Raw genomic sequence first — 25,239 nt, 5'->3', positions numbered from 1 at the left:
TCATGCTATACAAATCTGGAAAGTTATGCGACAGAAACAGAACATTCACACATTGTTTTGCTAGTAAATGTTCCCTTTACGCTGCCAGGATCATCTACATTACTACCTTACCATAGTGACTCATCTGAAAGACTTTTATGTGCCTGGATATCAACGTTACCTGTGCCTGGGCCAGTTTACCCCGGAGCTGGTCTATGCAGTGAAGCATTCGCTCCTTCTCTTTCTCTCCCTCGTCCCTCTGCTTCTCTAGCTCCTCATTTTTCCTTCTCAGCTCTCGCATCCCTTCCTCCAGTTTCTCTTTGTGGCTCTTCAGCAGCTGCAGGAACTCGTTTGCACCTTCCACAGGCTCCAGAGAAAAACATGGAAGTGGCATAGAGATGGGTTAAATAGATGAACATACAGAGAAGAATGAGAAAAATGGATCGTGTTCGTTGTGGGCTTCAGCACTGAAACTACACCGAAACATCCAACACCATGTGGATAAGGAGAAAAGGAGAGGTTGTGATTGGGATAAACTGTGTTACTGTCTTTTCCAAATTTTATTTGAGTGTTGTCCAAAAAACCCCCACGTTTGACCTCAAAATTTATGCTGCTGAATGTAAAACACAGTCCAACACACTTCAGTTGCTGCCAATGTCATTTTAGTCACATTTTCTATTAGTTACAATTTTTGACCTCAGCCACTGTTTGTAGATTAGGTGAGGAAAGCTCAAACTGGATGTGTGAGGGCTGCAGGTGCAGCGTTAGAGATCTGACTGGTAGAATTAGGATGGGAGTGACCGGGCTCACCTGGCTATTGTCATTGCCCATTATATCTCCCAGTTCATCTGAAAATGATATGGGGGGAGAGGATTGTGCGTAACTCAATGAGCTATGCACACTTGTGTTATCCTAGACACACAGACACACTGATTAGATGAAAAATATGAGCAGAAAAAAAAAACAGAGTTTGACTGACCATGACAGCACATGAACATGAGCCACAAACACACACACAAACATCTTACCAGGCTGCGAGGTGGTGATGTCTGTGTGCATTGCTCTGTATCTTCGACTCTCTTCTTTTCTCGCTGATCTAGAGTCTGAGAGACATAATGGAAAAGATTAAAAGTCCATTTCTCACCTTTCCCATGATATATATGGAGGCTCGTATTAAACAGGATTAAAAAATTTAAAAAAAAAGAAGACCTTTTTTAAAATCTTTGCTCTGTATGTTGTCATATGAGCGGATATCCCTAATATGTTAATCTCTGGCTATTATACAAAAAAATCCCACCCACCTATTACCCAAGCATTTCGTTACTGAGGAACAGCCAATCAAAAGAAAGCTAGCTTAAAGGGGGGATGAGCTAAAACAGTTTGTTTCTGTACTGAGGGGCCACACAAAGACCCGTGTGAGTAAGGATTGCCTTATATACATCTACAGGACACACAGATTTGGTGCATGTCTGCTTGCCTTTGTAAATTTGAAAGTAGGTAAATGGAAACATGACTAATAATTATCAATTTCCAGCTAGCCAACCTGTGGTCCGTCCACTGGTCCATTCCTGGCTGTCCGTAGCTGCGGGTTTTCAGTCTGGCTGGAGCTGCAGCAGTGATTAGACGAGGTGTTGGAGGAGCCAGGTCCGTTCACCATGCTCTGTAAGGAGTGGTTCTCCTGGGCCAGCCTCTCCACCAGGGACCTTGCTTCTTGGAAGCGACAGCTGAGAAACTCTCGTTCCTCTTTTGTCCTTCGTTGCCATCCCTCCATCTCCTCACAGCGCTGACGCAAGGCCAGGTTGCTCCGCCGCAGCGCCTCTGTGGGAACAGAATGAGGTGGTAAAAGGAGATGGGGGAGACTAATATATACTAAATACAGTCATGTGAAAAAGAATCATTTCACAGGCTCTGCAAAGTCCTGTAAAAGACAAATCTGTGAAACTGTGATTCAGTAGCTTGCAGAAATACCTGTACCTGACTATCAGTCTCTCACACGATTGTGGAGGATATTTCACTGATTCCTCTTTGCTCCACTTCACTTAGTTGTACACTTGTTTAAGCACAGCTCTCTTGTAGTCCTAACACATCATTTCAGGCAGGCTGATGTCTGGACTTTCGGCCACTGCAACGCTTTGATTCTTCTGAGGTTTTTTAGTGTAGATTTGGCGATGTGGTTGAGATCACTGTCCCATTGTTGCATGACCCCACTTTACGCTAAGCTTTAGCTGTCAGATAGAGAGCCTCAGCTTTGACTCTATAATACTTTCACCAAATGTGCCACTGTGCATTATAACCAAACACAATCTCCACTTTGCTCTCATCTATCCAAAGACATTGTTTCAGAGTTCCTGTGATTTGTTCAGAGGCAACTTTGCAAAGCTAAGCTATGCTCCCATCTTTTTTTTAAGCGAGAGGAAGTTTTCTCCTGGGAACCATTCCAGTACAGCCATACTCCTTTAGTCCTTTTCTAATTGTCAATCCATGAATTTAAACATGCTAATTGAAGCCGGTGGAGTCTGAGAAGTAGCTTTCAGGGTTTTGTAATCTCCCTTAGCATTGCATGCACTGACCTTGGGGTAAATTTGATAGGACACTCCTGTGTTAACATGCACCTGAAAACCAGCAACCTTAAATTTTTTTTAGAAATGGTCACACCTGCTGTAAGGGTGTACTTTCGGTGTGTGAAAATTATGCTTTTCACACGACTGCGTGTTAATGATATTACTGAGTAACTGAATTAGTTTGCTGATGGTTTCCTTGAATTAATGTTAATAAATATAATTTGCTTAACTGAAAAACTGTTCCACTGACACATCAAATCTAATTATACTTTTACAAACTCTTGCTCAGTTCTTGGAAATGCACTCAGATATGACTTTTATTTTTATGACACCCTTTCCTAACTGACTAACAACAATAGCTGATGTCAACATGAGCATAGAGTAGGGCTGCTCGATTATGGCAAAAATGATAATCACGATTATTTTCACTGAAATTGAGATCTCGATTATTTGACGATATTTATTTAACCCTTTAAGACCTACCATAGAACCAAGTCCGCCAGAGCTTATATTATTTTTTTACATGTTGTAGTGCCATTTTTGGGAGCATTTCAAGTTGCTATACATCAATACAACTGTTATAGCCCATATTTTAATAATATGTATGCATTAAGTCCATAGTAACTACATTAATTGCAAAAAAGTGCAAAAAACTACAAACATTTTTTTTACATATATTTCTAATTGGAGAAATTAAAGAGGTTTATCCATCAAAACTTTAAATACAAAAAATTTGCAAAAATTAGTTTACAACAACAGGAAATTTATTTTGAGTGTCTTCATAGTTTTATTTTGGAGATACAGCAATTTTTATACACGGCAGGAAAAACAAAAAACAATCCTGTGATGCAAATTCGCAAAGAAAACAGCATGTGCATCAAAATAAACTATTTCCAGCAGTGCAATTCGAGTTCTAAGCATTCCAGAAACTGTAGTTTTTTTTACTTGTAGGCTTTTAAGGCCTACAAGTAAAAAACGACATTTTCCGCGAAAATTACGTCACTTCCGGTTTCGGGCAGGAAATGGCGGACATGCAATAGTTCGTGTTGACGTCTTTTTCAATGTGGGAAGTGTAACGAACAGCTGATCGGATCGGCAAAGCGTGTTTCTGGAATATTATGTTTTTGTTCCTGCAAGCCCTTTTATGCAATTTTTGCAAAGCTTTATGTGGAGGGGAAACCGTGACCGAGGACCAGCTGATGGCATAAGATGTAAGTACAACAACTCCGGTTTCATATGCAAAAAAATTATTGCGCTAGCTTACGCAGTTATGGTTCTACAGGGATTTAAAAATAGTTATGCAAAACGGAGCGTGCCACTCTGACCGGCTTTAAAGGGTTAACAATAACAATGTATTGAATAATGACTTTAAAAAATAATATAAAATAGTGTGCAAATACTGATAACAGTGCAAATGTTTGCAATATAAGAAATAAATGAAAAATGTAAACATCTATGTTTAGAGAACTTTGCAGTGTTGCTCTGTGGTGCAGCTACGACACCGTAGCAAAGTTTACACACTATGTCTACTTGATCCACGTCTGACTCTGCGAACCCATAATGTTTCCACACCACTGAAGTTTTTTTTACCTCTCTTTTCAACCAACGGCAGTCACTAGTGATGTGCGGATCGATCCTGAAATATCGATTCCTCCGATACCAGTCATTTATGTTCTAGAATCGATTCTCACATTAAAATATCGATATTTTTAGTCATTTAGGGTTAATTTGTAGTTTATCACTAACAGCAACACAGTGGAAAGAAACTATAACATTCGGATTCTCTACATTCAAAGGAACTACTTCCTCTTCCGCCTTTCATAGTCATGTGCGAAATACGGCTGTATAAATGGCTCGCAGCCCCTTGGCGCGCGCACTCACAACAATGGCTGAGCCTAATTGTGCGGACATATTTTACCTCCACAAACAGCTGAGACATGGTTTGCGATACATGTGGCAAAAAAGTGCTCCAAGAGTGAGGTGTTGTGGCTATACTTTCCCAACCTTGAGACCTCAGAATTAGGGAGACAATCAAAAGGGCACATTTTACAGAGTTTATTTATCGGATAAAATACGTTAAATGTCACCGAAACAGCGGGGGTGTCCAAATTCAGAGGCTGCTTCCACCTGAGGACCCGCCCTTCACGGTCTAAAGAAAGCCGGGTAGTACGTCATGAGTTCCCTCGGTGGAGTGAAACTCAGCCGTCTGCTCCTTGCTATCTAAAATATAACCAGGCGCTGGCGTAAACTCTCGACCGTCTCACACTTTCTTTAATTAGTTTTCTGTTTGGTGTTTATTCAGCTGTGTGAAAACCCCGGAGGAACCCACCTGAGGGATTAATAAAGTTAAATTTAATTTAATCTAATCTAATAACTTTAATCTCAGCCAAACCGATTTACTCACGAACAAAAAAACACTGTAAAACCCAAACAATAACATTTTTAAGTTATCAAAGTGACTTATATATCATGTTTAACCCGAGTAGTGAAAGCCTGCGGGGGTTTGAAGACGATGTGTCGATTGGCTCAGATAATTGAAGTTTACACAGCTACATTCTCACCTGAAAACATGTTAAAAGTTGGGGGGTTTTTGCGACCCAGAAAGAGAAATAAGAGTAATATTAAAACTAAGTAGCTGCCGCCATTGCTGGAAACTGGAATTGGCTCGGCCGCGCTATGAATTCTGCGATATGGTTTTTCAATTTTGTTGTCCAGGTGGAAATTCGGGAGAATGGTGGCTCCGGGATTCTCCCGGAAAAATCGGGAGGGTTGGCATGTTTGGTTGTGGCAACATCACTAACCTTGTCAAACACCTCAGAGTAAATCATATCACAGAATATGAGTAGCGTATGTTGAGACGAACTGAAGAGGAGGAGAGGGACAGGTGCTGCTAGGGCGAGACACACGTCTCTCACAGAGTCCTTTAGTGCTGCAGGCAGGCAACATGTTCAAATAGCGCACAACTTCAGTTTTTTTTATTTCCATATGATGAACTATGCATTATTAAGTGATAAGAACAAGTAATCTGATGACCTGTAATCATTATGACGCTATAATTTGAGATACAATAAATAAAATACGTTTTTTTGTATAAAGTATCGGTATCGGATCAGTATCGTCGATACCACCCTGAAAAGTACTTGGTATCGGATCGGAAAGGAAATCCGTGGTATTGCACATCACTAGCAGTCACTCTCCTCTCCAAATAACTTCTGCTTAGCTTTCCGAGCTTCCCTCGGGTCCTCTTAATTGTTGTGACGTGTGTTCGAAATGCAGAGAGGTGCGCTCGATTTGCCGCACGGAGCAGCGCGAGAGTAAAGCACGAGGGAGGTGCTAATAATCAGCTCAGTCATTTTTAATGATCTGTGAAAGCCCAGATCGTAATCGTGATTAAAATTCGATTAATTGAGCAGCCCTAGCATAGAGTTTAAATAATGACACAGACTCAGTTTGCTGACTCTTTCCTCGCCTTCCTGTTCGCTACTGTGTCTATTAGTCATGTTTACCATTATACAAATGTTGACAAAATAAATGTTCAACTTTATTAGCAGTAAAAACATTTCTCAGTTGAATTAATTTACATGAGCTGCAGCATATAAAGGTTAACGCCAACTAATGCTAGTTAACTTCAGATAGTTTGCTGTATAACTGAATATAGAAAGCTTCCTCTTTACACTCTATAAACTCAACAGTGAATGACTGAAAATACTTTGTTTAAATGTTCCTTTGAAACAGTAATGTGTACTCAGTAAACACACCACATTATTTACATTAATAAAGTATTTTTTTGTGCACTTATCTTGAGAGAGAAAGCATACCGAGCATACCATACTATATACTGGACACAGTTAAAGTGCTGTGACTCACAAGGTGTGTAAAGTAAAGTAAAATTTTACTTATATAGCACCTTTCAAGATAAAAATCTCAAAGTGCTTCACATAAGCTAAAACATAAAAATAAAAATCAACCAAAAGCAGGTTTAAAAAGATGAGTTTTTAGCTGTTTTTTTAAAAGCGACCACTGAGTCCACAGATCTCAGGCTCAAAGGGAGAGAGTTCCACAGTCTGGGGGCCACAGTTACAAAAGCTTTGTCACCTTTTGTTTTCAGCCTTGTGTTTTGGACAACCAGCAAGCCCTGGTCACGTGACCTCAGGGACCTGCTGGGAATGTATGGATGTAAAAGTTCACTTATATATGTTAGTGCTTGTCCATGCAGAGCCCTGAAAGTCAAGGTCAAAACCTTAAAGTGGATTCTGAATTTAAGAGGGAGCCAGTGCAGCTGAATCAGCAGGGGTGTGACATGGGAGTAGTTGGAGGACTTGGTCAGAAGCTTTGCAGCAGCGTTCTGAACAACTTGCAGATGCTCCAAAGAGGCTTTACATAAACAAGTAAACAAAGAATTACAATAATCCAAACGAGATTAAACAAATGCATGAATGACAATTTCTAATTCGGAGCGCGATACAATGGGACTCAGCTTAGCAATGTTTCTCAAGTGATAAAAACAGGAGCGGACCAGAGCTTTAAAATGAGTGTCCAAAGTCAGAGCTGAGTCAATAGTAACACCAAGGTTCCTGGTAGAAGGTTTGGCAAATGTAGCAAGTGGACCCAAGTTTTCCATAACACTAGGAACAAATGTTTTAGGAGCATAAACAAGGACTTCAGTCTTCTCCTCATTTAGTTGAAGAAAGTTTCCAGCCATCCAACCTCTAATGGAGTCTATGCACCTATGCAAAATCTGTAGCTTGGAAACATCATGGGGCTTAAAGGAGATATATAACTGAATATCATCTGCATAGCAGTGATACGAAATGTCCTTAAAAGTGCTCAGTAAGTGCTGAAGAGGAGCCCCTGATATACCCAGCCAGTGTCTCAGCCTATCTAGCAGAATATGATGGTCCACAGTATCAAAGGCAGAGGTCAGGTCCAACATCAACAAAACGGAGCATTCTCCTGCATCACATCTCATCAAAATGTCGTTGGAGACTCTAAGAAGTGTAGTTTCAGTAGAGTGAGATCTACGAAAGCCAGATTGGAATTCATCCAGAATGCTGTATTCATCTAGAACAGCTATAAGCTGCTTAGCCACAACCTTTTCTAAAATCTTAGCAATGAACGGTAATTTTGAAATTGGTCTGTAGCGTCAAGCTTAGGTTTTTTTTTAACAGTGGGTGAATAACAGCATTCTTACAATAAACAGGGACCTGACCGGAAATCAGTGAGGTATTGATAATTGTAAGCACACAGTGACCGATAGACTGAAAGACATTTTTAAACAAAGATCCATGTAAAATATCAAGAGAGCAGGAGGATGCTCTCATTGAATCAACGCCTCCATGTTTCTGCTGATCTAGCTTATGTTTTTCTGTCTGTATTTGTGGTGTAGGTAAAGGGGGATCCTGCTGCTTTGTGAGGCATCTGTTGTAGTCAAAACACTTGCAAACAGGTGTGAAGAATTGTTCAACTTCATTGCATGCATCATTAGGTCTCCATAAATGCTTACTAATTTGTAAATGTGAATAAAGGAATTTGTATCTTAAGTAACATGTGCTTGCAAACTGAGACCTGGAATTGAGTATACAAGTGTGTAAATGACCTGTAGTTAGAGAGAAAGCGTTCCCACAGATATTTCCATCTACAGCGGCACAAGTATATCTGTAACTCATGAACTTTCTATTTTTCAGCCATTAATATCTCTGTACACATCTATAGATTTCATTACACTAGGAAATCTGAAAATAGATTGAGGTTTTTAACAAATGTACAAATCGGACGTCTTTTCCTGTTAAATGATAGTTCTGCCTCACCAACATCATCAGATACTTGCTCATAGGGGATTGTCTGCTCTTTGGGGTTTTCCCTCTATTATGCTGTAGGGTCTTCACCTTACCATGCAAATGTGACTAACACCAGAGACATTGTAAGAATGAGATGTGACACTTTAAGAGCCAAGATGCTTATAGAAACAGAACTTCTAGGGGGGAAAAAAAGCTTGTCTGTAACCTTTGAAAGTATGTGTTATCTCTGCATACAGTTTGTATATCCCAGTGACCACTGAATCGAAGAGTTAATGTAGATAAATGCTTTAAAATAATGAACCACACAAATATGCTTCTAAAATGACTTTTAAAGGACAAGATTTTCTTCTTTCTTTCTTTCTTTCTTTCTTTCTTTCTTTCTTTATCTGCTGTTTGAGCTCATCACTCAGTGCAGCGATATTCTTTTAAGAGACCTTTTTTTAGTCTGAACACGCTTACCTCTAAGCTGCTGGTTGTCACTCAACAATCTGGTCACCACTTCATTGGCTGCAAGCTCTGGTGGGACCCTCAGGGTCCCTCCACTCTCTTCTCCGGACATCTCCCACTGCATGGGGCCATCGGGTTGTGGCTGCACCATCACTGCAGAAACACATCAACATTACATCACATATAAGCACATTTCTTGTTTAACTAAACCGTTATTAATGTTGAACATCAATATGCCGATGACCTCCATGGCATTCTTCATCACATGACACATGGCAGACCAGGCCTCAGCGCCCTTTAGGCGGCCCAGGCTGTAAACTTTCATTTTCACTTTAATACAACGTCTAAATCCAAGTCCAGCATGTGTGTGAAATGGGTATCTGACCTGATGATAGACTTCACGAGTCAAAGATAAAATGTAAGTGATTTTTGAGCTCACGTACAGGAATGGAGGAAAACATTACGTCATCCGCATTACCGAGGCAATGGACTCGACACAAATGTAGATTAATTAAAGTATAAACGCCAGTCGTCAATTTTAGCCAAAAGCACCAGATCGCCCCAGCTGTGTTATAGGTAACGTTATAAACATCTTATTTTCTCCCCAACTAAACAAACAGGGTCAAACATGACTCCCGTACTAATTCTAAGCCCATCTGGCAGGTAATGTAGCTGCATTACTATGTGAAACTTCACTTACCCAATCTTCTTTTTCACTCCGGTCGCGTAGAGTATCAGACAACACAGCTGTCAGTCACATACAAACTGTTAGTAAGGGTATTTAACGCAATTAAACCAGCATCGGGGAGCTGGGAGCTGGCGCTAAACAGCTAGCGACTTAGCTAATGAGCTAGCTAGGATAACAAACCAAAAAGACAACAAAGTAAACTTAGGCACTTGTTGACTGACATTAAACTAGAACTACATTAACGAGCTGTCTGTCTTCAGAAAGATATTGTACCTGGTTTGTAATATTATTCCAACGGACTGAACGTGTTTGACATGGGCTGAGCTATCTGTTAAAGCTGAAGCGAGTGTTGTTCGCGCAGGAAATGAGAGGAAAATTTTCACCCTGAGCTGAGTCTCTCAGGCTAACCCCTAAGTCTTGCTAGTTTGAAACGTTTCACATCCCATTATTTATTAGAATTAATAGAATATCTTCTGAAACTCAATTCAAATGGTGACCCATTTTAACTGAAACGGATTGCCCATTATATCTAAAACATTAACATAAACTGGGCTGTTAACTAAAACAAAATGTGGTTTATTTTACAAAATGTCAGCATTTTATCTGACAGGAACCATCATGACATGGAGTAATTTAGAGTAATTTAGAGTAATTCATTATCCTTTTTATAATTGATTTATTGGCTTGCATGCTAAAATTGAATGTGTCAGGTCAGTCACGCAGTTTTCTGTGTCAGTCTCGCAATGAGGTGCTGCTCTGCACCACCTAAGTCTCAGACCAATAAAATCAATCAACTCAAGTGTTAAATGTACTGTACTGTTGTGGCACCAGCCTGCAATCACTATCACTCATTGGCTTAAAGCTTTAAAAGAGCTAACATGTTCATAGCTTAAATGACCAGTTTTACAGATTTTGCTGATTTCATGCCTAAATTACACAGATACACAGCTAAGTGACATAACAGTGGCATATATACAAATATTAACTTTCAATATTGATACCATTAGTACTAGCGGACAATACTTCGGTGACTAAAGCTGGTTAGATATTTTGGGTATAAACTGAAATTAGTTATAATGAAACTATTAATATCTTTCTAAAACATACGACGTTGTCACCTTGAGGGACTATAAAAAGGAAACAGAACTCACTTGTATCAAGTCAATAAAAAGGCCTAAGACAAAATACTAAACAGAAGAAAGAAGAAGAGAAATAACAATTTAACATAAACCACTGACACACTCCGGGGCCTGATCAACCCTGCAGGGCCTCAATGGATGAGGGTGTCTAGTGATAATGGCTGAAACACCTGATGAATCCAATGTCCACTATTGACGATGTGTCCCAAATTTTAATATGATAACCTAGATCAGATCTCTGATCCCTAAACCTAACCAAGAGAGGAAAAATGGCAGATAAGTTTGGGTAAAAGACCGAAAGTTGAGGCACACAACGACGTGTCCCGTTGGTAAAGTTTCTGGGCTGCCTTTTCTCATAACAGCCATCCCTCAAGATTTTCTCCATTTAAAGCAATGCATTATCAGGCATTGTAACATCTAGTCATTTTACTAAAAAACTGGTTTCAACTGCATCAGAATAATCCAACAATTCCAAGATGAGGCTTCGGTCACTACTAATATGTTTTTCTTTTTCATAATACAGTGGGTTTCTGTTAGGATTAAGGATTAGGATTTTTAGATCTATTTATTGAATTTATTAAAAAGGTCTGTGCACTAAAATATAAAACTTATTCACGGGGTGAATCGTGGACGAGCGTGGAAGAAAGTCGTGCCTGAGAGGTTAAACTCAGGGCACCTCCTTACACTAGGAAATCCCCTTCCTTTTTTCACCGAGAGAGAAACGTCAGGTAGCCGCAGCGGCTTTACAACTTCCTGTGCTGATGCGCCCAAGTGAAAGAGGCCACAAGATGCTGTCTTTCCCGGCTGCTGGAGTTATTTTATTACTAGCTTGGATTTATCCAAGTGACAGCCTTTATTTTCACATAGGGGAGACGGAGAAAAAATGTTTCATTGAAGAAATTCCGGATGAGACCATGGTTATTGGTAAGGACTATTCGCTTGTTAGCATAACCTAGCTAACTAACGGTACACGCTAACAGCTGGCTGCAGCAGAGATGCTGCGTTGGAAATGACAACGGGGACCACACGAAGACTTCTTCACGGTGTTCACACCGGTTAAAAGTGTTTAAGCAGCAAACTGTCAAGTTTTGGCCTACTAAAGAGGCAATCGGTTTGTCTCTTTATACTTAAAAAATATGTTAAAGTGAGTTTCTAATCTTAGTTAGCTAAACAGTATTTTACACCTGAAGCTAGCATAGTTGGAGTTGTACGTGGTAAAACTGGACGGGTTAACATACGTATAAATATATATATAAACAACCCATATTAGTGTCAAGTATTGCCGAAATAGTATTGTAAATATTTGTGCCAGCCTTGAATTCATAATTTGTCCACATCTAGAAGGTTTAGCTTTACCTTCACTCGGATGAATGCATTGGCACTGCTCCCCGCAGATCTATTTGTGGCAAGTAACCTTCACAGTACACTTGATTCGGTACATTTTAAGCATATGGATCTTTACTGTAGTTTTATGGTGTAATAGATTTAAATGACACGCTTTCACCAAGACTTTTTTATTTAAAAATTGTCGAAACTCAATTTCTTTTTCACACTGGGTAACAATATTCATATTACTAGAAATCTGAACAGAATGATGGTGATGCACCTAATATATGACAGTATTTTTTTTAAACCAATTTTAGGAACAGTATCCACAAAATTGTACTTACCTTACAGGGCTTTTATATGTGTCACATCTTTGCATTTTATGTATTTATGCATTTTTAGGATGTGTGTAAGGGTTCAGCTGCACTCAGAATACTAAAACATTCTTAAATTGATCTCAGAAATGAGTTTGTTTTTTTAAATGCTGCTTTAATTAGGTGTAAAAAAAAAAAACCAAAAAGAAAAAAAAGGTGACTCTATAATGCTACACTCCGTTAACTCTACTGAGTGTTTTGGCCCTTACAGTTTAATATTTTTGGTCTTGCTCTCAACACTCTGCCAGCAGTGATTTTACTAACTGCAGCAGTGGTGTTTTGAGTTTAGAAATTCCAATTTAGGCCTCTGTACACAGATACATTTACTAGCTTGTGAATTTTGTGTTTAAAAACAATTTTTTGCCTGACATGAACAGAAATATGCATATTGTCAGGATGTAGAGATTGTTCCACTTGCATTTTTAAGATCTTAAGCTGACTCCGCTATTTTCATGAATGCTTTTTAGAACGTCAGAAAACTGAATTCCAGCATTTCCAAAAGTGAAATCTGCCTTTATACCCAAACATGCATAAATGTTAAAGGCTGTTAAAACTACAGATCCACTGAGAACTGTTGTATATTTACACTTTAATGCATCAAATATTTGAAATAAAAAAAAGAAAAATAAACTGTGTTTACTTACTTACATTTTGCTTTTTATGCTTTACCATTCAATGTGTTTTTATGTCCTGACCCTGTACATCTTGTGTAAATACCCTTGTTCAGTGTTATGATAGTATTTTCAACAGTATGTTTAATATAAACACACTTTACTGGCTGTGTTAGCAGTGCAGAAGTGAATGATTACATGATCCATTGATGGTATGTTTGCTTGGTTTTTTTTTTTTTTTTTATTTAAAAGGAAAGTACAGGACTCAATTGTGGGACAAACAAACCGGCTCCTTCCTTCCATCCACCCCTGGTCTTGGGATGCATGTTGAGATCAAGGATCCAGACACAAAGGTAAACACATGAGAGGTAATTTTCCATGGAGTGAAATTATTCTCAAATGAATGCTCTATGTTCCACAAGTGTAAACTAAGATTTGCAAAATGGTACAATTTGTATTTTGGAGTAGTCAAAAATGTGTGCTCAAATCTAAATCCAAAGCAATTTGAAAAACAAAAGACAATTTTACAAAATACACATATGAAAACGTGAATAAATGCTAATCATTGACACACAGATTTTTAAGTTCAGCTATCTAAATTGATCATTTTTGCTTTCATAAATCTTACATATGTTTGTTAGTCATTAAGCTAAGATGAATGCTATTGTGCTGTGTTCTGAGACTGGTAAGGTGATTCAGATGTAGTTATCCCACATTACCTGAATTATATCTATATTTCGATTATACAGCAGAATAGTTATCTTGTACTAACTTAAGAGGATGAGCCAGAGGGATGGCTTATCGTGCTGTTCTCCAATCCGCAGAGGCATACTGATTGGCTGTTTTTGTAGCGGAAGAGCATCCACCAGGAAGCAGCAGCATATTTGAACCATATATTAACCTTCATACAGTGGGGCAAAAAAGTATTTAGTCAGCCACCGATTGTGCAAGTTCCCCCACCTAAAATGATGACAGAGGTCAGTAATTTGCACCAGAGGTACACTTCAACTGTGAGAGACAGAATGTGAAAAAAAAAAAAAATCCATGAATCCACATGGTAGGATTTGTAAAGAATTTATTCGTAAATCAGGGTGGAAAATAAGTATTTGGTCAATAACAAAAATACAACTCAATACTTTGTAACATAACCTTTGTTGGCAATAACAGAGGTCAAACGTTTACTATAGGTCTTTACCAGGTTTGCACACACAGTAGTTGGTATTTTGGCCCATTCCTCCATGCAGATCTTCTCGAGAGCAGTGATGTTTTGGGGCTGTCGCCGAGCAACACTGACTTTCAACTCCCGCCACAGATTTTCTATGGGGTTGAGGTCTGGAGACTGGCTAGGCCACTCCAGGACTTTCAAATGCTTCTTACGGAGCCACTCCTTTGTTGCCCGGGCGGTGTGTTTTGGATCATTGTCATGTTGGAAGACCCAGCCTCGTTTCATCTTCAAAGTTCTCACTGATGGAAGGAGGTTTTGGCTCAAAATCTCACGATACATGGCCCCATTCATTCTGTCCTTAACACGGATCAGTCGTCCTGTCTCCTTGGCAGAAAAACAGCCCCATAGCATGATGTTTCCACCCCCATGCTTCACAGTAGGTATGGTGTTCTTGGGATGCAACTCAGTATTCTTCTTCCTCCAAACACGACGAGTTGAGAGTTTATACCAAAAAGTTCTACTTTGGTTTCATCTGACCACATGACATTCTCCCAATCCTCTGCTGTATCATCCATGTGCTCTCTGGCAAACTTCAGACGGGCCTGGACATGCACTGTCTTCAGCAGCGGAACACGTCTGGCACTGCGGGATTTGATTCCCTGCCGTTGTAGTGTGTTACTGATAGTGACCTTTGTTACTTTGGTCCCAGCTCTCTGCAGGTCATTCACCAGGTCCCCCCGTGTGGTTCTGGGATCTTTGCTCACCGTTCTCATGATCATTTTGACCCCACGGGATGAGATCTTGCGTGGAGCCCCAGATCGAGGGAGATTATCAGTGGTCTTGTATGTCTTCCATTTTCTGATGATTGCTCCCACAGTTGATTTTTTCACACCAAGCTGCTTGCCTATTGTAGATTCACTCTTCCCAGTCTGGTGCAGGTCTACAATACTTTTCCTGGTGTCCTTCGAAAGCTCTTTGGTCTTGGCCATGGCGGAGTTTGGAGTCTGACTGTTTGCGGCTGTGGACAGGTGTCTTTTATACAGATGATGAGTTCAAACAGGTACCATTCATACAGGTAATGAGTGGGGGACAGAAAAGCTTCTTACAGAGGACGTTACAGGTCTGTGAGAGCCAGAGATTTTCCTTGTTTGAGGTGACCAAATACTTATTTTCCACCCTAATTTACGAATAAATTCTTTACAAATCCTACCATGTGGATTCATGGATTTTTTTTTTTCACATTCTGTCTCTCACAGTTGAAGTGTACCTCTGGTGCAAATTACTGACCTCTGTCATCATTTTAAGTGGGGGAACTTGCACAATCGGTGGCTGACTAAATACTTTTTTGCCCCACTGTATATTACTGTATAGGATCTGTAAGTGAAGGGTGACAGGTTTTTTTTTTGTGTATTTAGAAAACAAAAATGTCTGTGTTGTTTGAAGTAATGCAGAAATCCACAAGATTGCCAGATCTTCCAGTTTTTTAACAGGACTTGAACGCTGCTTACGTTTGTGGATCTGTTCTAAGCTGACACTGTGAAAAGAGTCCCAAACCCCTCTGTGCATCTCTGAATTGATCTGTGGAGGAAGCCTTTTGAAAGCAAAAATCATAAAATTTATGTAGCTGAACTTAAAAATGTGCATAAATGATGAGTATTTATTCAGGTTTGGATATTTGCATTTGCAAAAGAGTTTTACCTTCATTCAAAAAGTTTTGTACACCTGTATGGATTGGAGCCTGCAGTTGTGAGTACGAACACACATTTGTAAATCTTAGTTTACCCTTCTTGGTTATAACATACACTTTTGCAACCCTTTTGATACCAATGTAGCTCCATAGTTTTCTAATACACACCTGCACATGGAACATATAAGTTAAATCTAAGCATTTGCTGCTTACACATTCCCCAGATCATCCTTTCGCGTCAGTATGGATCGGATGGACGGTTCACATTTACTTCCCATACACCTGGAGAGCATCAGATCTGTTTGCATTCAAACTCTACCAAGATGGCTCTGTTTGCAGGTGGAAAACTGGTATGTGCAGAAGTGCACGTCTGACTTTTTGAACTGCCAGACTGCTTTCCATTAAAAATAATTAGCATTTGTTTAACAATAACTGAGTAATGTTAAGCAGTGTATAAATGTTTAAACTGTACATTAAATGAGTAGTTTAAAAAAATAAACGACCTAAAAGTAGTTGATAAATCATTAAAAAAGAAAAAGAATCAAAAAGTGTGATCTTAGTCAAGTTTAGTGTATAAATGGTTATAATGGGTAGAGATTGTTTATATTTGAGCAATTTCAGTTGGTAAGTTTGAAATTGCTAGCTAAAAGTAGCTAAAAAATGAGCTGAATTACATTTAAATTATTCAATTAAGTGATTTAAAAAAATTAGTTGATGAATTAGGTCTTAAAGTAATGGTAAAACCCTAGCTACATAAGGGTAAGTTTATAACTGATAAATAATCCTTGTAATACAAAGTTGACCAGATTTCTTAAATGAAAACTGTCACCCTTTTTGAAGTATTTGACCTTCACAACAGTGTTAGATAACACATTTACTTGTGTCTAAAAACTTAAATTTCTCAGAAAGTCTGAGATTGAAGGTGAGTTAACCCTAGACGCAATGAAACAACAACAACAGTGGCAGCCTACCTTAATGCTGTTTGATCAGCAGCGTAAATGTAGAGTCAAGTCACTAGAAGCACAGTGCTACCTTAGATAAATTAAAAGTATTGTCTCTTTTTGTATTTTTGCATTACCTATTTATTATCATACATCTTAGACTTATGTTAATATATTTTTTTGGGCACATCAGTGAGCCTAAAAATAGTTTTCACTGATATTGTTTGTTTGTTTTAATCTTTATATATAAAAAAAAAAGCCTCTTAACTTTCTGTCTGGTCTGGCACTAGTCTGCACTTCACCTCAGACTGAAGTAGCAAACAATATGCCAGTATCCAGAGAACATAATGTATGTGCTGTAAAATAACACCAATAAATATGGGTGTGTTGAGCTATGCTGGAAATGACCTAAGCCCATTCTGATCCTTTTGTTCGAGCCTCTTGGAAGGTTTTTCCACCAGATTAGCTGAGGTTCTTAAATCAGTACAGTTCAATATTCTTGGGACCAGCATTTCAACTATGCTTTGAGTGAAAACATCATAATCAATAATAATAATAATGGATACTTTATTGATCCCCATGGGGAAATTACTTGTTTTTCTCTGCATTTGACCCATTCACTCAGTGAAGCAGTGGGCAGCCCACTAAGCAGGCGCCCGGGGAGCAGTGTGTAGGGACGGTACCTTGCTCAGGGGTACCTCAGGGTAGCCGTTAAGTGGATTCGAACCGCCGACCTTCCGATCATGGGGCGACCACTTTACCTACTGAGCTATCCCTGCCCCTGTCTTATACTAATCGTGGTGCAGGCCAGTGCACTGCATGAACTGATACCTTCAAGGATATCAAGGATACATTAGCACCAAAGAATCCCACTGATGTCACCGTTCTTCTTCTGTGGAAGGAGAACCTGCTACTTTTTGCTTCCAGACAGGAGTGAAATTTTAAGGTCTAAAAAAAATTATTTCATAAGGACAGTGTGCAGCTGTAGTCACCATTTCCCAAATAAAACTTAAGGTTTTAGTTAGTACATCAATTTAGCTTATTCTAAGGAAGTTCTTGATCTGAAGTTGACTGAAAAACATGTAAATCTGAAGTGTCTGTTACTGTAGAGAGTGCATCTGGACATTCAAGTGGGAGAACATACCAACAACTATCCTGAAATTGCAGCTAAGGACAAACTCACCGAGCTGCAGCTACGAGTCCGACAGCTGCTGGACCAAGTCGAACAGATCCAGAAGGAGCAAAACTACCAGAGGGTGAGTTAAAAAAACAAAAACCAAAAAAACCCAAAACAGTTCTGTTTTATGTCAAAAGTATTGGAGTTGAAGCCACTGCAGTGACTTGAATGTGCTGGTTTTCTTCTGCAGTATCGTGAGGAGCGCTTTCGCATGACGAGTGAGAGCACCAACCAGCGTGTTCTCTGGTGGTCCATTGCTCAGACGGTCATCCTCATCGTCACTGGTATTTGGCAGATGAAGCATTTGAAGAGCTTCTTTGAGGCCAAGAAACTGGTGTAACGTGAGTGTGAACAGAATCAGTGAGTGTGAAATGACACGAGCAGACAGACTTTGCTCACCCAAATAAAAAGGTGTAGGAGGAGACACTTGGTCCTAATATTAGCCATAAATGGTACGCGCAAATCTGCAGATACAATTTTGTGTCCCGGGTAATGTGGCTTTTTCCTTTCCTTTTAGTTTTTCCACAGTAACTCAAAACGGTTTGTTGTGTAATCCTGACAACACTGGACGTGTCACTTTTCTATCTTAAAGTGCAGGAAAAAGCATTTTTGTGATTGTATATGAAGAAAAATGAGAATGCTGAAGTTGTTATAAGTATTTAATTTTGGTCATTGTTAGTGTTACACATAGTTTCACACAGGTTTTGTAACTTTTAACCATAGGATTTCAGCTGTACTCATCAGGTACATACATTTCTGCATATACTATAATGCCTTTGGTTCCTTTTGCGCCCATTTCAGTGCTTGAGTCCCAGTTAGTTTTTATAAGCAGCATAATAAATAGTTTATAATTATTCCAGAACTGTGTTAAATACGCACATACAGGTATTCAAAGATTAACTCACGATACTTTGCCCACAATAGCAATGACATCATGATTCTGTGATATACATTAGGTTGATTTATTCAATGCATTGTGAGTTTCTATAGCTATATTTAGCTATATATAATATTAATATTTATTTAACCTATTGAATATTTTAGAGCTACAGCTTTGATATTGTTTCAGGTGCTTTACAGAAGCTATACCAATATTAAACCACTCGTCGAGATAGGCTTACAGTTATATTATAAACCTTTTATATGCTGCTTGTTTGTGTGAAATGAAATGTTAAAGTGTTACCATCCATCTTTCTACAGACAATGTATTGTTTGTAGTATACCAGATCTATCTGTAGAGCCAGTTTATGATATTAACAACAGGAATGTGTGTATAGATACTGGCTGCCCTTTTCTAATGCTTTTTACAAGGATTTAATACTACAAGAGCCTCTACACTTATCATTCCTGACACTAGATTGTGTTTCAACAAAACTTATTTATTGAACAGTTGTGACTTTTTTTTTGCGCTGGGCTAGAGCCAAGTTGACTGTCAAACATTAGCAGGACAGCATTTTAAGATTTCTGATCATTTCTTAAATGCAGAGTTTAGATCCAATTTCAGATCCATAGATATCATATGCACTAAAGCCTTTTCAGAAATGTTAAATTGCCACTCTGGAAATATTCTGTTTTTTACTGTGGTCTGGGTGCCTGTTTCACATGCTTAATAAAAAAATAATTAAAAAAAAAACTTTGGCTGAACTTTTTTTTGTTGTTGTTATTTGCGCCACTTTGTCCTAAGGAGAAGAAATACACAGCAAATGGATCATCGTTTCAACAATAAAATTTATTGCTTGGCTTCAGCTTCCCTGTGAGCCAGATTCCAAACCAAACAATGCTGAAATGCCTCGGTAGGACAGTAACCACACATTAAATCACAAACTGACCTTTTTTCTCCCCATGTTGACAGAAAAAAAAAAAAACAAGACACACACAGATCTTGTGATACCGGTAAATAAACCACTGCTACACCATCAGAGCTGCAGTGTGAAAACCTAGTTGGATGATGAAACAAAATCACCACTTTGCATAGGTTAACCCTCACACTCACCTCCAAAGCACCACAGCACGGACACGAGACTGCTACACAGAAACACTTCCTCGGTTTACGCTCAGGTTTATTAATATCAAGAATAGAGTTTTGTCACCTTTGGCACACCAAACAGAACAATATCAAACACACAATACAATGTGTCATTATAAAGGGATAAATGATTTATTTGTTAAATCAGGTCTTTGTTTCATATGTTCAACAAGAGTGGTACACTGTGCTGTGTGGAGGTCCTGATCTGTGGGAGACACATTTCAGCACCGTCCTGTGTTTGAGTGGAAAAGTAGAAAATATCACACACCAGCACAAGAATCCAAAGAAACCTCACGCAAAAACACTGAAGTCGTCGTGTTTTCAGTAGTTTGTCTTGTATCCAGTTATCTTGACTAAAAGGTTTTCCATGAGGAGCAAGTCAGGGCACTAAACGTTAATAACACTTGTTAAACAACGTTAAAAAGGTTTTCTAGCTCTGTGCCAAATGCCACTTTAATGCTTAAACTGCAACAAGGGCACACAAAAAGTTAGGATTAGGCAAATACAATTTACAATTAATGCAGGATTCCTCAATCCTAGCTCCACAAGGCTGTGTGGAAAAGATCTGCTTCACCGCTCTGTTCGTTCTGCATGTGAAGAGCAGAGCTCTTTTGTTTTGCTTTTTTAATTAAAGGTATTTCAAAGAAGGAGAGGCTCTTTCTTAGCGTTCAGACACGGTGAGGTGCTGCATCTTCTTGGCGGCATCTTCTGACACCATCTTAGATGTTTTCTCAGGACTGGGAACTGGACTGGGACCAGGACTGGGATTAGGAGTGTTCAGTGCACTGTTGGGATACTCCCTGTTGCCGAATATGATGCTACCCACTCGCACATTGGTGGAACCCACCTCAATCTTTATATGGAAGCAAAGAAAACAAAAACAACAGTTAAAAAGGAGGAAAATAGGATGTGCAGATTCAAATCAAATATCAGCAACAATGCTGAGGAGTCTCCAAGGACAAATGTTTGTGCAGACAGTCAGATTTTCATGATGACTCCACTGATCTTTTCTGCAGTGCCGGTACAATGTTGACATTTTTTTCAAAGTTCAACTTTTAGGAAATGCAATGTATGTGCTGATGTGGGGTTTGACACAGACATTCATGACCTACAGAGGATCATTGACTTTAATCAAAGTCAATCAAAAGAAATTTGATTTCAGAATTTGGACACAAAGTTTTTTTAAATTGCTGTTACCAGCTTCCATACAGGAGTGACACTCACCGCATGTTCAAAATCGGTGGACATACCCATACTCAGCTCTACATCCTCTGTAGGCAGCTTCAGACTGTCACACACCTCCTGTCTCCGACTCAGCAGCATCTGTGCAGGTGTATTGTTAGGATTACAGACTGACACTAATATTAATAGTGTTTTTCATTTTTCTTGGTGCACACAAAAATGACCACAGGTAAATGTAGCCGTTCTGTAATTGTTTCGTACCTGGAAGTCTGGGTTGGGCCCCAGAGTGAGGTCATAGCCGTAGCGCCCAATGGTCATGAGTCCTAAGAAGTGCAGGGCGGGACACTGTGTCACTATGTGCTTCACCGTGTTGACCGTGTCCTCTGGTGGCAAGCCATGTTTGCCTAAGACAAACATTTGACGCATTGTTCACGTAACAGCAGCAGTGTTGGTGATCAGATCGTCACACCCAAGAAGCACTCACTCTGTTCTCCGCTGGTGTTGACCTGAACCATGACCTTTAACCTCTGTGTGCTGGCTCCTCTGATGCGCTGCCACGAGCTGTTGACCCTGTCAGCCAGTTTTGCAGAGTCGATTGTCTCCACAAGGAAGAGATTCTGCACTCCTGCAAAAATGAGGATGAAAGGGCATCATGCTGTTGTATGTATTCACTTATTTATTTAGAAATAGCTTTAATTTGGTACAGTCATGGTAAAGAGAAAGTACACCCAACAAGCGTCATGGCCCTTCCCACACTGCTTCTCAAAGATCACTGCTGATTGTGTTCCCTTTGTTAACACACACACCCGAATGGTCCAAATGATCACACTGACAAAAGTCTGCCTTTATAGACGCGCTTGTAACGATTAGAAGTACCTGACTGTTCTCTCTTTAATTACTATGGTAGCAGTAAGAGTGTACTTTTTTCAAACACTGTTTTGTTAAAACAGATAATGACAGTGTAATATGACGTGTTGTTGTTCATCTGAGGTTCTATCTACCCAATTTTCAGACCTGCTAACGACAAGATGTTTTTAGGGTTTTTTTTAGGTTTACATAAAACCTTAGAATAACCACAAAGCACTCTGAGAGAGCATTTCACAGGTCTGTGACCTCTACGAGAGAGCTGATGGTCACTCACCCAAAAGTTTGTTGACATTATTCTTCTGTAGATGGCCGATAAAATGCCACTTGATTTCTGGACACAATTCTAAAATCTGGATGAAGGGAAAAGAAACAAGGTCAAGGTCTGCGGTGGGGGAGGAGCAATCCAATCTTCTAAAATATGTGAACCTACCAGAGGATCTGAAGCTTTGTCAACAAGTTCATTAACCTAGGGAGAAATGAAGGGCAACGTCAATCATCTGTATTACTGTCCACCTTCATTCTCCTCACAGGTCATTCAGAGACGCTGGCAGTGTTGCACACTCACATAATTTTCCCCAAAGTTCCGCTGCCCTTGCTTGTAGGCCTCCACAACCATCTCTGGGGGTTTTGTCTTGCTGACAGCTACAAGGCGGGGTGGTACAGCTGGTAGTGTCTGAGGAAGGACAACAAAAGCTCATTTTTCATCCGTATCAGTGAGCATGAGCAGAGGAGCGTGTGATGCAGCATGCAAGCAGAGGTCTTTTGCAGAGGAGTGAGTCAACCCTGTCAGCATCATCCAAAACAACGATGCTTCCGGCTGCATCCACATCCTGCTACAGATCGTTCAGCTGCTCCTCATCATTTAGATAAACCAGCTCACAGCATGTTCCCACAGCTGTGACCTACATCAACCTTGATTCTATTTGAATGGAGTGGCACTTGTTGAAAAGGACATCTACACTCGTGGACGTTTCCCATAGAGCAATAGTCACACAATAATGGAATGAGTAACTGACAGACATCATCTGTACCCACTAACACGCAAACACAGCCAGAGTGCGTGTACCATGCTCCCCGCACGCACTGTCACGCATGGGGTGTTATGAAAGTGCTGCCGCAAGCCCGACTGTCTCCCATTCAAAGGTTGAAGTGTTTGGCAGCCTTACATAACGATTCGTGCTGCCGCAGCACGTTTTTCTCAGGGCCCCAAGAGAGGAGCGAAGGCAGAGGCGCTACCGAGAGGAGCATCCCGGCCTGCAGTTACCTTAGGCCGCCGGGCCGCCGCCTGGTTCACCCGTTCCACTACCGACTGCAAAGCCTTGGCAACTTCCTCCGACATCGCTACTTTCCACATTCCGTTAAAACTGCTATGACACAGAACGTAAAGAAACGCGTCCGCACTGACGACACTCGGCTTTCAAAATAAAAGTCCAGCTGAACGGGAAGTCAGTCGTCCGGAGTGCGCCCCCTGTCGACCCGCCGTCAGCATTTGCGCATTATGATTACAAATGCACACAGCACTCAAACACACCGGAACTGAAACCTGAGTGAGAATTCCTCTCCGGCTTCAGGCCAGAAGAAAAAAACTTTTTGAAGTCATATTTAGGAATAAGGTCAGCAAAACTGTCTTTACCAGGTTTTTCTAGATGCAGATTTTATGTGCTGCTGACATATAAAGGACAACAGTATCCAGAGGCATTTGTTGGCTGCTGCAGTCTGGGAGACATGCTACTGAAAAGGAATGACATTGCTGTTTTTGTTTTTGTGTATGTAGATACAACCTGTTGGCAGTAAAACCTTTATTTCGGTCATGTCCTGCATTAAAAACATATCTAAAACAATACACACACTTTATATATTTGTGATCACTTACTGCTTTTTCTAAATATAAGAATTGCATTAGGATAAGACAGGTTTAGTCATTTATTTGTGTAGTCTTTAGTAGTTCTCTTAAAGACAATGTTGGCTGCTTTTTTATGGGCTCAAAATGTGGTCATAAATATTTTGTACTTGTAAAAAAGATTTGTATGTGTAAAAAAGATTTGTGTGTGCGTAAAAAAGATTTGTATGTGTAAAAAGAATTTGTGTGTGCGTAAAAAAGATTTGTATGTGTAAAAAAGATTTGTATGTGTAAAAAGAATTTGTGTGTGCGTAAAAAAGATTTGTATGTGTAAAAAAGATTTGTGTGTGCGTAAAAAAGATTTGTGTGTGCGTAAAAAAGATTTGTATGTGTAAAAAAGATTTGTGTGTGGACTTAGAAAAAAAAACCCCTGCAAGTTACAAGTACGGATTTTTGACCCTATTTTTCTACCCTTCATCTGATTGGTCAATGTCATGTCAATCACAAATGTAATAATCCAATCAGAGAACAGATGGGTTTGGCTGTCGGAGGGGCGCTTTTTTGAACTGCAAGTCCTTGAAGGGTGATACCTTTGTATCCGATAGCAGCTAGGTCCCCAAACTTTCAGTAGCTGTTGAAAGGAAAAAGTTGTGGTATATCAGTGGTTAGAAATAACATTATTACTTTAGGATTAGTTTAACACAAAGTCAGGGCTGACCCAGCACCATTGCTGTGAGTCACAGTGCGCAGCATAAAAGTCCTTTCACATCGGATGCAGGATACGCTGCTAATGCTAACTGCTAACTAAAAGCAAAGGATCCAGAATTTGTTACGCTGGCTGCTGGGCTCTATGGGTTTTTGCAGCAGCTCTACCTGTACTAGATGCACCTGCTCCTTGTCTTTTCTATCTCTGACTTTATGTCCTCTACAAGAGTTTGTTTTTTTTGCTAGTTCTTCAAATGTTCAATAAAAACATGTATGCTAATTCATAACGAAGAAAGCTTTGTAATGAAGACTGTCATTTCCAAAACACTGCCCGCCCCCACCCCGCGGTCCGCAGCGCTGTTGAAAAGGCTGTGGAAGTCCCTGTATTAAACACGTAGACCTGTGACATAAAAATCACCAAACTCGGACTACCACAGACTGTTTTCCTTCGTGGTGATGAAGGAAAACGCTGGGTTGGCATGTAAAAGGGCATTTATTCCCTTCAAAGACCTGCAGTTAAAAAAAAGCGCCCCTCGACAGCCAAACCCATCTGTTCTCTGATTGGATTGTTACATTTGTGATTGACATGACATTGACCAATCAGATGAAGGGAAGAAAAATAGGGTCAAAAATCCGTACTTGTAACTTGCAGGGGTTTTTTTTCTAAGTCCACACACAAATCTTTTTTACACATACAAATCTTTTTTACAAGTACAAAATATTTAT

The 25,239-nt window shown here is 39.7% G+C and overlaps 3 protein-coding genes across 10 annotated transcripts in view; 1 reads left to right on the top strand and 2 right to left on the bottom strand.

The window, feature by feature from the left end:
• ikbkg (inhibitor of nuclear factor kappa B kinase regulatory subunit gamma) overlaps positions 1 to 12,018 on the bottom strand; it is a 28,823-nt gene extending 16,805 nt beyond the window's left edge. For 2 of the 7 annotated variants that reach the window (XM_082519379.1, XM_082519383.1), the window contains exons 1-6: positions 9,486 to 9,850; positions 8,798 to 8,938; positions 1,523 to 1,797; positions 1,008 to 1,082; positions 790 to 891; positions 161 to 346 (exon numbers count right to left, since the gene is read on the bottom strand). In XM_082519379.1, coding sequence (XP_082375505.1) covers positions 161 to 346; positions 790 to 891; positions 1,008 to 1,082; positions 1,523 to 1,797; positions 8,798 to 8,936 — 777 coding nt within the window. In that variant the 5' untranslated portion in view covers positions 8,937 to 8,938; positions 9,486 to 9,850. Of the gene's footprint in view, positions 1 to 160; positions 347 to 789; positions 892 to 1,007; positions 1,083 to 1,522; positions 1,798 to 8,797; positions 8,939 to 9,485; positions 9,853 to 11,968 lie in introns of those variants that run through there. The other 5 variants (XM_082519384.1, XM_082519385.1, XM_082519380.1 and 2 more) reach the window with 4 other exon arrangements.
• Positions 11,333 to 19,537, top strand: tmed4 (transmembrane p24 trafficking protein 4). Of its 2 annotated transcripts, XM_082519398.1 has the most exons (5): positions 11,334 to 11,536; positions 13,176 to 13,276; positions 16,000 to 16,125; positions 17,826 to 17,972; positions 18,084 to 19,537. In XM_082519398.1, the coding sequence occupies exons 1-5, from the start codon at positions 11,374 to 11,376 to the stop codon at positions 18,231 to 18,233; spliced, it is 687 nt and encodes a 228-aa protein (XP_082375524.1). In that variant the 5' UTR covers positions 11,334 to 11,373; the 3' UTR covers positions 18,234 to 19,537. The 2 variants fall into 2 exon arrangements, with proteins under 2 accessions (XP_082375525.1, XP_082375524.1); XM_082519399.1 differs by lacking the exon at positions 16,000 to 16,125 and having other exon boundaries at positions 11,333 to 11,536.
• Positions 19,538 to 19,603: 66 nt separating this feature from the next.
• On the bottom strand, positions 19,604 to 23,452 carry plpbp (pyridoxal phosphate binding protein). Its single transcript, XM_082519677.1, has 8 exons — positions 23,233 to 23,452; positions 22,534 to 22,641; positions 22,399 to 22,434; positions 22,243 to 22,318; positions 21,586 to 21,726; positions 21,363 to 21,505; positions 21,144 to 21,242; positions 19,604 to 20,772 (listed from the first exon to the last, which is right to left on the bottom strand). Exons 1-8 carry the CDS (start codon positions 23,320 to 23,322, stop codon positions 20,581 to 20,583), a joined length of 885 nt encoding a protein of 294 aa, XP_082375803.1. The 5' UTR covers positions 23,323 to 23,452; the 3' UTR covers positions 19,604 to 20,580.
• Between the last annotated feature and the right edge of the window lie 1,787 nt (positions 23,453 to 25,239).

This window comes from Aulonocara stuartgranti (genome assembly GCF_965226115.1).
Source record: "Aulonocara stuartgranti genome assembly, chromosome: 20".
Taxonomy (NCBI): domain Eukaryota; kingdom Metazoa; phylum Chordata; class Actinopteri; order Cichliformes; family Cichlidae; genus Aulonocara; species Aulonocara stuartgranti.
This window is presented reverse-complemented; position numbering and strand designations above follow the sequence as displayed.